Raw genomic sequence first — 13,857 nt, 5'->3', positions numbered from 1 at the left:
ACATACCCTGGTTGTTGACTAAGGAAACACGGAGTTCTTGCTTTCTAAAATGGTTTAATGAGGAAAGAATCCCCGCGGGGACATGGCGCAGCATTTCACATGGGATATACTGGGATATATTGGAAATAAACGCATGAGCGCAATAATTGGCGCTTCACCGCGATAGGCAGCTGAATATCATGCCATTCGTACGGGATTTTCAAAATGCTGGGCAGTAAAATAACCATCCGTTCATAACCTAATATACTACGATTCTGTCGCGATAGAGTAACTCTAGTCTACGTTCTGTGCTGGCTCTTGGGCGTTTCGGAATGCCGATAATCTATGCCTTTTCCCCCGCTCTTGTACCCTAGGGGCTCAACCTCTGCAACGTCCACTTGTCGTCCTCGCCGTCCCTCCCCTCCTCCCTGACGTAGACAAAGCGGTCATGCAAGCGGCACGGCCGGCCCTGCCAGAACTCGACGCGCGTGGGCACAATCCTCAGCCCGCCCCAGAAATCGGGCACGGGGATGTCCTCCCTGCCCTCGAACCTCTTCTCGGCGTCGGCCACCCACCCCTCGAGCTGCGCCCGGCCGTCGTCGCCGTCCACGTCCCCGTTCGGCTCCAGCACCTGGCTCTGGCGGCTCGCCCAGGCGCCGATCCTGCTGCCCCTGACCCTCGTGTCAAAGTACTCCTGGCTCTCCTCGGGCGAGTACCGGCTCGCGACGCCCTCGACGCGCACCTGCCTCTGCAGCGGGCCCCAGAAGAAGACGAGCGCGGCGTGCGGGTTGGTGGCCAGGTCGGCGGCCTTGCGCGACGTCCCAAAGTTGGAGTAGACGACGTAGCCGCCCGCCGCGTCGAGCTCCTTGAGGTAGACGATGCGCGAGGAGACGCGGCCCGACGGCAGCTCGGCCGTGGACAGGGTGCAGGCCTCGGGCTGCGAGATGGCCGAGGCCTGCGCCTGCGAGAACCAGCTGTTGAACTGGGGCGTCGGCGTCGTCGGGTCGAGGTCCCTTCTGGAGAGCGTCGACTTGGTGAACTGCTCGGCTTGGCCGTGGGGGGATGAGCCGGCCGGTGCGACTGGGAGGGAGGGAGCGTTGGCATTTTTATTTTCAACTTTGTTTGATTCCTTCTTCTTCCCGAGCCAACCCCCGTGGGAGGGCTTCTGCAGGTGTGGTGTATTTTTCTTCTTTTTCTTTCAAGGTGAGGCAGGCTTACAGATGAGCTTGGCCTGGGACGGCCGGCGGTAGAGTGCCATGGTGGAGCGTGCGAACAGTGCCCTGGGGCGTGTGCAGCGCATCAACGAGTGAGTTTTGGGAGAGCCGTGGCGGCTGTTTACGGTTCTTTTCCTCCGTGCCTTCTCTTATGCTGGCTGTTGGGCGAGGGTGAGCGAGGACATGATTGATGCTGGTGGAATGGGGTGAGGATGAGTAGTCGTGGGCTGGTGGTATGACGATGACTATTTTCTCGGGAAGGCGTCGGAGTCGGGTGGCTCCACGGGTGGCGGGTGGCCGCGGGAGAAGCACAGTGCATTTTGCTTCATGTTCATTTATGCACGGTACGAGAGTGGGGAGAGATGTCGACGTCTCTCTTGGTTAGAGGTGCTCCGTACTGAATGCTCTAATGTGATATGGCAGGGATTGGCTGTGCCATTATGAAGCCTTGCCTTGCCTTGTAAAACCAGTCCATGTCCCATTTTGATGCGGGCAAACGGCTGTTCGAAAGTAGATGTTGATGAGAGTCGTCGCTGTAGGACCCTACCTAGTCACTTGTCTTCAGATGTCGACGACTCAACGGTCCCATTCGCGTCCCAACCACCGCCTCCATCAACGCAACTTGGATATATCGCGGGCGATGGTCCTCTCGCCGTGCAGGCTCGTCCGGAACCAGCCCAGCGCGTACGTCGTCACGTCGGCGCCCTTGCTCGGCTCCGCCATGGAAACCGCCATGGAAATGAAGCGCGGCCGGACAATGTCGTCGTGCGTGGCCTCGGATAGAAACGCGCCCTTCTTCAGCAGCGCCTTTACCCACCTCGCGTAGTCGGCCACGCTGGAAATGACGGCCCCCGCGCCCGAGATCTCGGCCGTGGCGATGAAGGGCATGGCGACGTGCTCCCTCTTCTTGTCGTCGTCAGTACCCCGTGGAGAGATCCAGCCCGGACGCCCCGGCGCTGTCCACGTCCAGAAACGTCGACTTCATCCCCAGCGGGGCCCGGATGACGCTGTCAAGAGTCTCTCGCAACGACGTCCCCGTGACGGTCTCGACGGCGTGCCTGACGGGCGTGCTGGAGTCGGAGCCGGGGTACGTCGCCAGCGAGATGTCGTGGCTCGGCACGCCGGTGCGGTGGCCGACGGCGTCGCCCAGCGTCAGGTGCGCCGTGGCATGCCCGTCCCGGAGGACAAAGTCGTCGCGGATGACGGACGAGATGCGCGTCGACCAGCCGTCCTTGAGGGTAGGGTAGTTGTTGGTGTTGTTGGCAACACGGCCGCGGCGACTATCAACTTGGATACGGCCCTCCGTGTCATGGCCGGAGACTGAGGTGTGACCATGCTCCCCGACATAATCCAGAATCTGTCGTAGAAGAAAGTCATAATATTCAAGTGAAGCCTTGGTTCAATCCGGTCCTGCTTATGCCATCCAAATCCACCAGGTAGGTAGGGTCGCCTCGGGTGCGGTAGCCTCTCGTCTCTAATCCTCTTCGCGGAGCGTAGCCAAGTCCGGAAAAGGTGGATGCCCGAGTCGAGAACCAACCGCATCTTCGGCTCGGCCTCCCGGCATGCCGCTTGCTCCGCGCCGCAATCAATGGTTGAATTATCGGATACTTCGGCTAATTGACCAAATCTTGATATGCTGCTCTCTGTTCAATGTACTTTGAGAATTCTTGTATAAACACCCCCCTCAAACACCCCCCAAATGCAATCTATGCTACGCTCTGCGGACCCGTCGTCCCACTCTTCCAGGTCCAAAGACATGCGCACCTCAACGACACCAGACTCAGACCATACTCAGATTACAAACATCACAACTCAATATATTAAACTAAGCTAAACTAATCTAATCTAAATATACTATATACAAATAAACAAATAAACATACACGAAACGTAACAAACCGTATGTATACATATACACTACACATTACTCGTCTACACATACATACGTGTACGTACGCAACTCACGCACGCACGCATACATACGTCTCATACATACAGATATACACTCATACACGCAATCGATTCCGGCGATTGCCATCATGATATATGGGGATACGTTTCATAAAACCCCAGGCATGGGACTCAAATCCAGCCACACGCTCTGACTACCGAATACGAATACCTTGAAGCACGTAAATTCTATCGAAAAAGAACACAATGACTGAAATCCTCGTCTACGCCGTTGATCCATTTTGAACTTTTCTTCCACGTCCAATCATTTGCGAACAGAGTATTTGGCCCCTGTACCGGAATATGTCTAATAAAACATCAACATGGCCTACGAAGACATGACAAGTGCCAAGAGTGCCATTCTGCAGTACAGTCCATAACGCATCTAGAAAACTCAGTTAGCACTTTGCGCTGCTTAACCCATGAAGCACGACCTTCCATGGTTGAGAATGAAATACTCACCTGTCTAAAGTATGCCGCTCGCTGGTCAAAGTCCACTTCCTCAGCCACCTCTTCGTTCCTCGGTAGAGGATGCATCACCACCATGTGGCTCTTGGCATGCTTGAGAGTGGCATTATCCACGCGATACGAGTTCTTCACTCTCTCGTATTGCTCGGCAGTCTCGAACCGCTCTTGCTGGACACGAGTGCAATACAAGACATCACTGTGGGCAATAATCTCAGCAGTCAGAGTGTCCGACTCCCCAAGTAGCTGGCCGGATACAATCAACTGGTCCTTGACATCTTTGGGCAGCTCCAGTCCCTTGGGAGCGACCAGTTGTACATGGACCTGGTAGTGGCGGAGCAGCTGGACCAAGGAGTGCACAGTACGCCCGTATCGGAGGTCACCCAGGAAGGTAATAGTCAGCCCTTGGACAGTACCGAGCTCTTCACGGATGGTGAAAAGGTCCAGGAAAGCCTGGGTGGGGTGTTCCTTGCTACCGTTGCCTGCATTGATGACGGGAACGTCGCTGTATTTTTCAGCAATGTCCACGGACTTCTCATCAGGGTGGCGGAGGACAATGGCGTCACTGTAGCAAGCCAGAGTACGCAGAGTGTCCTGAAGAGTTTCACCCTTTTGGACAGACGAGTTTGTGGCGGGGACGGAGACTGTGCGTCCACCCAGGCGCTGCATGGCAGCATCAAATGATGCAGAGGTTCTGGTAGAAGGCTCGTAGAAAACGCTGCAAAGGACGCGACCACGGAGGACATCCAAAACTCCTGCGCGCTGAACGCCGAGGCGCATTTCCTGAGCGACAGTGAACAACAAATGCAGATCAGCACGGGTGTACTGCTTCACAGACAAGACATTGGCGTTCTTGAAGACCGAAGGCTGCGAGAGGAGCTTGAGGACAGAGGCGCTGATGGCAGAAGTCTGAATGGCCGCGGGCAGGGCAAGCTCGTCAATATGGCCAGCACCACGGATGGGTGAAGCGAGCATAGCATCGGCGCCTCGTCGTCGAGGGCTTTCGGTAACCTGTCCGATAGATGGAAGGGAGGCCTTCATCTCGGGAGTTTTCGCGGAGACGACAGGCGGGGGAGGGGGCAGCTCACTCAGCTGGAAATCACGCTTAGAAACATCCAGATAGACGTGACGAGCAATGGCCTCGACCAGAATCTTGGCATTCTTGACATTGGTCACAAGAGGAATCTGATAGTCAACGGCCATACGACGAGTCTTGTACCCCTTGCTCATGTAGTTGGCTGGACGGCGGTACTTGTTGTTCGAAGGCAAATTGATGTACAGATCAATCATGTTGTTGGCCAGATGCTGAGTAAGGGAGAACTCCGAGTTGATGTCCTCATCGCGCCCGAGAACCTCGAGGTACTGAACCTGAACACCGTGCTCCTGGAGGAAATCCGCAGTACCAGCGGTAGCGAACAACTTGTAGCCAATGCGCTGGAGCTTCTGGATGGATGGTAGCAACTCCTTCTTGTCCTTGTACGAGCCGATGGACAGAAGGATGTTGGCCTTGGGGATCTTGAAACCAGTAGACAGCAGAGCCTTCAAGTAGGCTTCGTACTTGTCTACACCAAAGCAAGCAACCTCACCAGTGGAAGCCATTTCCACACCCAAAACTGGATCAGCACCAGACAGACGCGAGAAACTGAACTGGGGTACCTTAACACCAACGCAATTAGGCTGAAGGCTGGTAGGAGGGTACTCCTGGAAGGGCTGGTGCATGATGGCCTTGGTGGCCATCTCAATCAAGTCGACACCCATGACCTTGGAAACAAAGGGGAACGATCGAGAAGCCCGGACATTGCACTCAATAACCTTGATGTCGTTATCCTTTGCAATGAACTGGATATTGAAAGGGCCAGTAACGTTCAAAGCAGCACCGATCTTTCGAGTGGCCTCCTCAATTCTCTCGATTGTGGTTTGTTCCAGGTCCTGGGGAGGGAGGATGAGAGTGGCGTCGCCAGAGTGAACACCAGCGTTTTCCACATGCTCAGAGACGAAGTGGCCGACAACCACACCATCCTTTGCGACAGCGTCCATCTCGATCTCCTTGGCGTTCTCAATATACTTCGAGATGACAACAGGGTGTTCCCGAGAAACCTCGGCAGCCTGAGCTAGGTAGCTTTCCAAATCCTTCTCGGAGTAGACAGTGTTCATCGCAGCACCAGATAAGACGTAGGATGGGCGAACAAGCACTGGATAATTGACGGCATTGCAGAATTCTCTAGCCTCAGAAAAGCTGGTGAGCTCCCTCCAGGTGGGCTGGTCAACTTCGATACGGTCCAACATGCGAGAGAACTTGTATCGGTTCTCGGCCATGTCAATCATCTCAGGGGAGGTACCGAGAATCTTGACACCTGCTCGGTGCAGCGGCAGAGCAATGTTATTAGGCGTCTGGCCACCCATAGCTCCAAGAACACCGCTTGAAGCCTCCAACTGGTAGATATCCAAGATGGTTTCGAGGTTAATATTCTCAAAGTACAGCTTATCAGCCTCGTCGTAATCAGTGCTTACGGTCTCAGGATTGTAATTGACCATGACAGTTTTGAAGCCGGTTTGACGCAGCGTTCGAATGGCACGAACGGAGCACCAATCAAACTCGACTGAAGAACCAATACGGTAAACGCCAGAACCAAGAACCATAACACCGTGATCGTCAAATGAGACATCATGCTCACTGGCATTGTAAGTGAGATAGAGATAGTTGGTGAAAGCCGGGAATTCAGCTGCAACAGTATCGATCTGCTTGACAAAAGGTCGGATGCCTGCCTCGAGTCTCATTCTGCGAACAGCAATTTCGTTGGAGTCCCAGAACTTGGCAAGCTGACGATCACAGAAACCGAGACGCTTGGCCTGAAGCAGCAGATTAGGAGATCGGGTAATGTCCTTTGTGGTATATCGGCTCATATCCTTGGCGAAGTCGCTCAAGCCCTTAAGCTTGCGCAAGAACCACTTGTCAATCTTGGTCATCTCCCAGATCTTGTCAACGGAGTAGCCCTCGTGCATAGCATTGGCAATAGCAAACAAGCGTTGATCAGAAGGTGTCTGAAGCTCATCGTCAATGCTCATGAGTGCTTTGGTCTCATTAAAGCCGAGATTGTGGAAGTCAATGGATCGAATGGCCTTTTGAATGGCCTCTTCGAATGACCGACCAATGCTCATGACCTCGCCTACACTCTTCATAGAAGAACCCAGCTGAGTAGAGACACGGGTGAACTTCTTAAGATCCCATCGAGGCATCTTGACGACGACGTAGTCAAGAGAAGGCTCAAAGCAGGCGCATGTGACCTTGGTGACGGAGTTCTTGATCTCTTTGAGGGGAATGCCCAGGCCTAGCTTGGCCGCAATGAAAGCCAGGGGGTATCCAGTAGCCTTGGAAGCAAGAGCTGAGGATCGGGACAATCTGGCATTGACCTCGATAATGCAGTACTCCTTGGAGAACGGGTTCAGGGCATACTGAATGTTACACTCACCAACAACGCCAAGGTGACGAATGACGTTGACGGCAGTGGTTCGCAGCATGTTATAGTCCTCATCAGACAGGGTCTGCGAGGGGGCGACGACGATAGAGTCACCGGTGTGAATACCCAGAGGATCGAAATTTTCCATGTTACAGACTGTGATGCAGTTGTCCTGCGCATCTCGGACAACTTCGTACTCAATTTCCTTCCAGCCCTTCATGCTGCGCTCAATAAGCACCTGGGGACTGGCGGCAAAAGCCTTGTTACAAAGGTCGAGGAGTTCAGCTTCGTTATTCGCAAATCCACTGCCAAGACCACCCAGAGCGTAAGCGGCACGAACAATGACGGGAAAGCCAATATCCTTGACAACCCGCATGGCTTCGTCCACGCTGCTAGCAGAGGCAGACTTGGCGCACTTCTCGCCGATGGAGTCCATGCTGCGAGCAAAGAGCTCACGGTCCTCGGTAGTGATGATGGTGTCAATAGGAGTTCCCAGAACCTTGACACCGAGGCCCTCGAACTCGTCCTTGAGCTGAATACCGACCTGCAAAGCAGTCTGACCACCAAAAGTAACGTAGATGGCGTCAGGCCGTTCGTAGTGAATGACCTTTCGGACGAACTCGGCATTGACAGGCAAGAAGTAAACCTTGTCGGCAAGACCCTTGGAGGTTTGAATGGTGGCAATGTTGGGGTTGATCAAGACAGTGTATATGCCCTCTTCCTTGAGGGCCTTGATGGCCTGGCTGCCAGAGTAGTCAAACTCGCCAGCCTGGCCAATGCTGAGACCACCGCTACCAAGAACAAGGACTTTCTTGACTGGGACGCGAGGGTGAAGCCGCTCATTCTCCTCAATGGTCCCTCCTGGGAAGCTGACGGGCTGCTGAAGGAGCTTGGGGTCCTCGGTACAGTTGACAATGGTGTTGATGAACACGTCGAACAGGAATTCGGTGTCGCGAGGACCAGGCGTGCTCTCAGGGTGGAACTGAACACTGAAGTATGGCTTGTCAACGTGCATAATACCCTCGTTGCTGCCGTCGTTGGCATTGACAAAGAGCTCTTTCCAGCCAGGAGTCAAAGTACTAGCATCAACGGCAAACCCGTGGTTCTGTGAGGTGATGTGACACTTTCCGGTTACCATGCTGGTGCAGGGGATGTTGTGACCACGATTACCAAACTTCATCTTGCTGGTCGAGGCTCCAGAGGCACGGGCAAGCAACTGGTGGCCCAAGCAGATACCGAAAACAGGCGTCCTATTCTTTTCCATGACGGCCTGGATGTTCTTGACGGTAACATCGAGGACCTCCGGGTCGCCAGGGCCGTTAGAAAGGAAGAGACCGTCATACTGGTCGCCTGCCTCCTTGGCCAGGTCGTGGTCCCATGGGCAGACCATGACCTCGACACCACGCTTGAGGAAGCACCTCAGCTGGTTGTATTTCATACCAACGTCGACACAAAGAACACGGATAGCTCGGCCTGAAGGGTGCTTGCGGGTGGCCACGGAAGTAGGTGGCTTATAGAGCTTAGGAGCCGTGACAGACACTGCAAAGCGAAGCACGTATGAGCATATGCACTCTTGTCCAGAATTGGAAGCTGTGGAATCGCAGGAACAAAGAACTCACCCTCAGCGACGAGGTTCTTCTGGTTGGGGTTCACCCATTCAATTTCGGCGAAATTCTCGAGCGGGGTGTCATTGACGATGCCATTGGTGACACCATTGGTCTGGATGAGCGTCTGAAGTCGCATCCTGCCCAACATGCTGCCCTTTTCCCGAATCTTCTTGGTCAGGGCTCTGGTATCGACGCCATACATGGCCGGTACGCCCTGCTCCTTCAGCCAGGTGCCCAGGGAGGATGTTGCCAGGAAGTGGGAGAAGTCCTCTCCACAGTATGAATCGGTGACAAGGCCGGCAACGTGAATCCGGGAGGACTCGAAGTGAGCTGGCAGGTCGCCGAGAAGCTCGTCCACTGTCTCGCGAGAAGGCACGCCATAATTTCCTACAAGAGGGAAAGTAATGACGAGAATCTGTCCGCGGTATGAAGGGTCGGTCAAAGACTCGGGATACCCCACCATGCCCGTCTGGAATACCAGCTCTCCGGCGATGCTCTTCTGGGCTCCGAAGCTGTAGCCAGTGTAGGCAGAGCCGTCCTCAAGCTCGAGGCAGACGAGGCCATCATCATTGGCGCTTGAGAAGTGTGCCGAAGAGGGCGGCAGCGCTTTGATGGCGGCCATTTTGCACACGCTCTATGCAACTGGGGGAGGGCGTTGGTTGAAGCGATGAGAGACGGGAAAAAAAAACGTTGGCGGGGCAGAGGCACGATAAGACGAGAAGTGCTCTGTGTGCGAGGGGATCTGCTAGCGACGACTGGGCAAGAAAACTCGTTCTCAGAGTTTCCTTGGACAGGTCAAAAGCTTTACCTCGCAATCATCTGCCGCAGCAACAAGATGATTTTCTTTTTCTTTGGTAAGAAATAGGGAAGATTTGCGGAGAGGTGATAAAGAAAAGGTGAAGAGAGGAGAGGATACCAACCGCAAAGCGGGACTCAAAACTTTTTTTCCTGGTCTCTGCCTAGGTCAACTTCGTCCCTGGCCGCAGGGTGCAGGCTGCCAATGACGCGCTCCCATTGGCCAATTGCACTTCAGCACTCGCTTGCCCCAGTTTAATGGTGGTAGACATCTCCCCGTCTGATGTCTCGGCACTAGTGAGTGACATGTCAACTGGTGTGCTTAATAAAGGCATACTACTAACTAGTCCCCTCCAGATCCTGCAGCCCAGGCCGTCTCGGTCAACCGCATACCTCGCCGAACACTTCACATGAGCAAGCTCTTTTCAGATAGTACACGATAATTTTACAAGTTGTTCGCTCTCCAAAACAACCACAATTCACCCCGTCTGTCGCGCATCAACCTCCTCCCCCAAGTGGAGGCGACGACACGGACTCCAAGTGCCGTAACATACGGTGAGAGGATACGCACGGCGCGCATCAGAAGCGAAACAAGGAGCTAGTCGCGACTAGCGTGCGCATCAACATGCACTCATATGATAGGAAATCCATCGAGTCAGGCTCTCTGTTCTTGTTTCTAGCTAGCTGTATGCAGTAAATACGACACCAATGATGCGCCTCAACCGTCTTCAAACAAATCTCATGCTCCCAAATAAAACACTAATCTCTATCCTACACCGCCCCAACCAATTCGCCTCGTCATATCCAAAAAAAAAAGGTAGAAAAAGAAAAGAAAAAGAGAGGAAAAAAGGAGCCTTCTTGTTTTAACCCATCATCCTGCCTGTCATCACAGCTCCGTGTCTGTGACATGTACAGGCTATCGCAATCCACCGCTATGTACCACCCCGTCGCACACACTGAACTCCAAATATCCAAAACAAAAGTAAAGGGAAGGGAAAAAAGTTCCTTTGTCGGGCATTCGTATCCGCTCACCAGAAAGGGTATATAGCATGCTTAACGTGGACATCTTTGGGCGTAATATCCCGCCCCCCAACGCCTGGTTTGTGGCAAAGTTTTGTTGGAAACCCAACACAGAGTTCCTCAAGCGCACGTCGAAAGATATGAACATTCTCCGGGATAGCTCCCCGCGTTCCAAAGACAAATCGGCTCCTGAAACATGTCGTCCCTTAGCCCATCATCCCAGGGTGGCCAGGCGGTGCGGTTATGTTTGGCATCTGAGGGTTTTGCGGAACGGTTGGACTGGCTTGGTTTGGCCCTTGACCACCAATCTTTTGTCCAGCACCAGAGCGGAAAACGGGCTCCTTCTTCGGGTCAAATCCTGGGAAGACTGCTTGCAGTCGACGATACAGATCCTTGATTGATTTGTCTCGCTCGGCCCTGTCCGCAACGGGGTCAATGTTCACATCTTGTCCTTCTGCTCCAATTGGCGCAGCTCTCAACTTAAGCGAAAGATTTAGGGGAGGCGCGCTGAGATACGCCGGGCAGGGCGGTGCCTTGACCTCCGGTTTTCGGTCTGCCATGGCGGCCATGTAGGATAGATTTGCCTGTAGTCGTCTCATACACCTGGAAGCCTATGTTAGCTTGCTCAATACCGCAACATTGCCAATACGGGCTCTGGCCTACTGAAGGTAATCTTGCTGGAACAGGTTTTCCTCTTCGGTAGGTTTCCTTTCTGCCGGGTTGCCGTTTGGCGAGGGGTTCTCCTTTTTAAGCTCCGATTGTGTGGTTTGAATCTGTATTGATTCGTAAAGCAGCTCATGGTTGATGTCCAAGAGCAGTGCAAACCTCTCCTTTTCCCTGGATTCGGCACCTGGACTCATTGGCGTGCCTGATGTAGGAAGACTCATACCACCGCCGTGGTTGGCTGAGAACGTCGGCGTTTGAGGTGTTCCACTCGCGGATTGCTGCTGTGCGTTTTGCGGAGTTTGATTTTGAGACTGAGGCTGTGGTGTCGAGAATTGTTGTTGCTGTTGCTGTTGCTGTTGCTGTTGCTGTTGCTGCTGCTGCTGCATCGGGTTCGTTGGGGTGCCTTGGGCTGCGCTCGGCGGTCTTTGAGGTGTAGAGACCTGTGACATGGCAGCATTCATCGGTGGTTGGTGAAGTTGCTGGGGCTGGGGCTGTTGAGGCTGTGGAGGTTGTTGCGGCTGCGGTTGTATTTGTTGCTGCGGTTGCTGAGGCTGCTGCGCCTGTTGAGGATGCTGTTGCTGCTGCTGCGGCATCTGTTGCTGTTGTTGGGGATGTTGTTGTTGATGATGCTGCTGCTGCTGGTGTTGTTGTTGCTGGTGCTGGGCTGCCTGTTGAGCGGCTTGTTGTGCCTGCATCCTCTGCATTAATTGCATCTGCTGGGGGGTCATGCCCGGTTGGTTCATCGGAAATCCCTGCATACCGCCGGGCATCATGTAATTATTCGGCGCAAAGTTTTGAGGCATGCCGCCGCCGCCGCCGCCGCCGCCGGGCATCATCTGACCGTAACCGGCTCCGGGGAACTGTTGGCCGTATCCGGGCACTGCATTCATATCCTTGTTAGCATGTTCCAGAAAACTGGTCATTGGGTTCAATCCGGCTGGGTACGAATTTCATCAACATTTTGCTAGACGCTCTGTGTAGGAGGGGCAAGCAAATCAATCGTAGACGGCAACGTCACACAAAAATCCAGGCAACTCACTCTGTCCATTGGGGGGCATATTGGCCATCCCAGGGTTTTGCAACATGCCAGCTGGCATGCCCTGCATCATCTGGGGATTGGCGCCGGGGTTGAAGCCTCCCTGGGGTCCCATACCCGCGAACTGCTGCTGCTGATTGTACATCATCTGAGGATTGGGCTGCCCCGGCTGCTGTTGTGGTGGTTGCTGCTGCTGTTGCTGCTGCGGCGTTCCGGGTTGGTTGAAGGCCGGGTTGCCAAAGCCATAGCCGGCATTGTACATGGTGGGCTGGGTGTTTGCTCAGCTGAGACTGGGTTTTCGCGTGGAGATATGGACGAGGAATGATCTGGCTTGGCGGTCGTTCGCGACCCAAGACCGCGCGTGTCTGGACAGGCAGCAATGGGTTCGAAGTATTCTGTGTCGAGCCGTCCTGATCGATGATGCTGGCGCGCAGTTACGTGGGAGCTCAGGGGTCACCACGCGCGGATACAATAATCGCGGCTGCTTTGAGTTTTCGTGGTGTCGCTCTGGTGTCTTGTGTGACGAAAGTTGCGCCGAGTCGCGCCTTGACAGTCTCTCTTCTAGTTGCGGGCGGTGTGAGGGTCGGCCGAGGCTCAATCCGGGTAATTGTAACGCTGGGGTAGATCTGGACGTTGCTATCGGCCTGAGATACTGAGAGAGAGTTGCGGCGCTATGTCGTAGGTGACAGCATGCACTTCGTCCGGCCGGGTGGATGGTGGTGGTTTGTTACAAGTCTGGTGGAAGAGTTGAAGCTGTTGGAGGGAAGGGCTTTGTACTTTGGGCTACCCTAGACAGGAACCCTTCCGACTTGTGGACCAGACCCTACTGGTTTGCAAGTTGGGCTGCCTCACGGGACCAAAACGCCATGATTTTGAGCAACAAAACGTTGACTTGCTCCACGAGGATTTCTTACAGTCGTGTTAAATTTGACTCACAAAGATATCCATGAACAAGGTGTGTTATTGCCGTCGACTCACTCAAGCGTAGGCTTCGCATTACGGGTCCCCTTTACGCTTTAGACGTATCCGATATTACAGCACTCTGAACCAACTCCGCTTCCAAATCTCGTAGCCGTAACTATACAGAGGACGGATACGTGAAGACTGAGACAAAGAGCGTCGCCACTGAAACATCAAGGCAAATATACATATCAACACAAGGCGTCGATAAGCGCTTCCCGTGCTAGTATCTGCTGTGAAGATGAAAAGGTAAACAACGACAACGGAGACTGATAAAAGTCGTCTTGTTGCTCAGGGGTAAGGTTATCCTGTGGGCTGGATTGGACTTTTGTTATCAGCATAATTAGGCTGACTACAATTCCGACACTCCCTCCAAAAACGCGCATCTGGGCGACGATGCACAAATAGAGGCTGTCCGGAGCAGCTCGAACATCATACACCTGTGGACGGATAAGATTACTAGACTAACCGTGTCTCGTTTCCGGCTGTGGGATCCACGCAACATCCAAGGACACTTCAACTTCTGAGCACGCGTGTTTCCAAGCGGTCTAGACTTCTCAAGCAATGTGTCACATTGTGGAGAAATACAGACTGCAGCCCGAGCACCAGCGCACGTGAAGTTGCAAGCCGCTTGCCCAACATGCCTCCTCTACTCCGTGCTCAATCTCAACTCTACCCCAGCCTCGACTCACGATTTTGGAAAGGGGG

At 53.8% G+C, this 13,857-nt stretch overlaps 4 protein-coding genes across 4 annotated transcripts; all 4 read right to left on the bottom strand.

The window, feature by feature from the left end:
* Positions 1–349: 349 nt before the first annotated feature.
* PDX3_1 (pyridoxamine-phosphate oxidase) lies at positions 350–1,237 on the bottom strand (the record flags this gene model as incomplete). Its single annotated transcript, XM_007814531.2, has 2 exons — positions 350–1,059; positions 1,198–1,237. 2 exons carry the CDS (start codon positions 1,235–1,237, stop codon positions 350–352), a joined length of 750 nt encoding a protein of 249 aa, XP_007812722.2.
* A 568-nt stretch (positions 1,238–1,805) lies between these two features.
* Positions 1,806–2,081, bottom strand: URA2_2 (Carbamoyl-phosphate synthase; the record flags this gene model as incomplete). The annotated part of the gene is made up of 1 exon (XM_066117153.1): positions 1,806–2,081. The coding sequence occupies one exon, from the start codon at positions 2,079–2,081 to the stop codon at positions 1,806–1,808; it is 276 nt and encodes a 91-aa protein (XP_065979043.1).
* Positions 2,082–2,109: 28 nt separating this feature from the next.
* URA2_1 (Carbamoyl-phosphate synthase) lies at positions 2,110–9,294 on the bottom strand (the record flags this gene model as incomplete). The annotated part of the gene is made up of 3 exons (XM_066117152.1): positions 2,110–2,550; positions 3,605–8,604; positions 8,685–9,294. 3 exons carry the CDS (start codon positions 9,292–9,294, stop codon positions 2,110–2,112), a joined length of 6,051 nt encoding a protein of 2,016 aa, XP_065979042.1.
* A 525-nt stretch (positions 9,295–9,819) lies between these two features.
* Positions 9,820–12,921, bottom strand: J3458_002158 (uncharacterized protein). Its single transcript, XM_066117151.1, has 3 exons — positions 12,193–12,921; positions 11,151–12,033; positions 9,820–11,090 (listed from the first exon to the last, which is right to left on the bottom strand). The coding sequence occupies exons 1-3, from the start codon at positions 12,449–12,451 to the stop codon at positions 10,694–10,696; spliced, it is 1,539 nt and encodes a 512-aa protein (XP_065979041.1). The 5' UTR covers positions 12,452–12,921; the 3' UTR covers positions 9,820–10,693.
* Between the last annotated feature and the right edge of the window lie 936 nt (positions 12,922–13,857).

The sequence above is a fragment of the Metarhizium acridum genome (assembly GCF_019434415.1).
Source record: "Metarhizium acridum strain ARSEF 324 chromosome Unknown scaffold_1, whole genome shotgun sequence".
NCBI lineage: Eukaryota > Fungi > Ascomycota > Sordariomycetes > Hypocreales > Clavicipitaceae > Metarhizium > Metarhizium acridum.
Note: the sequence above shows the minus strand (reverse complement) of the source record. Positions and strands in the feature narration are given on the sequence as shown.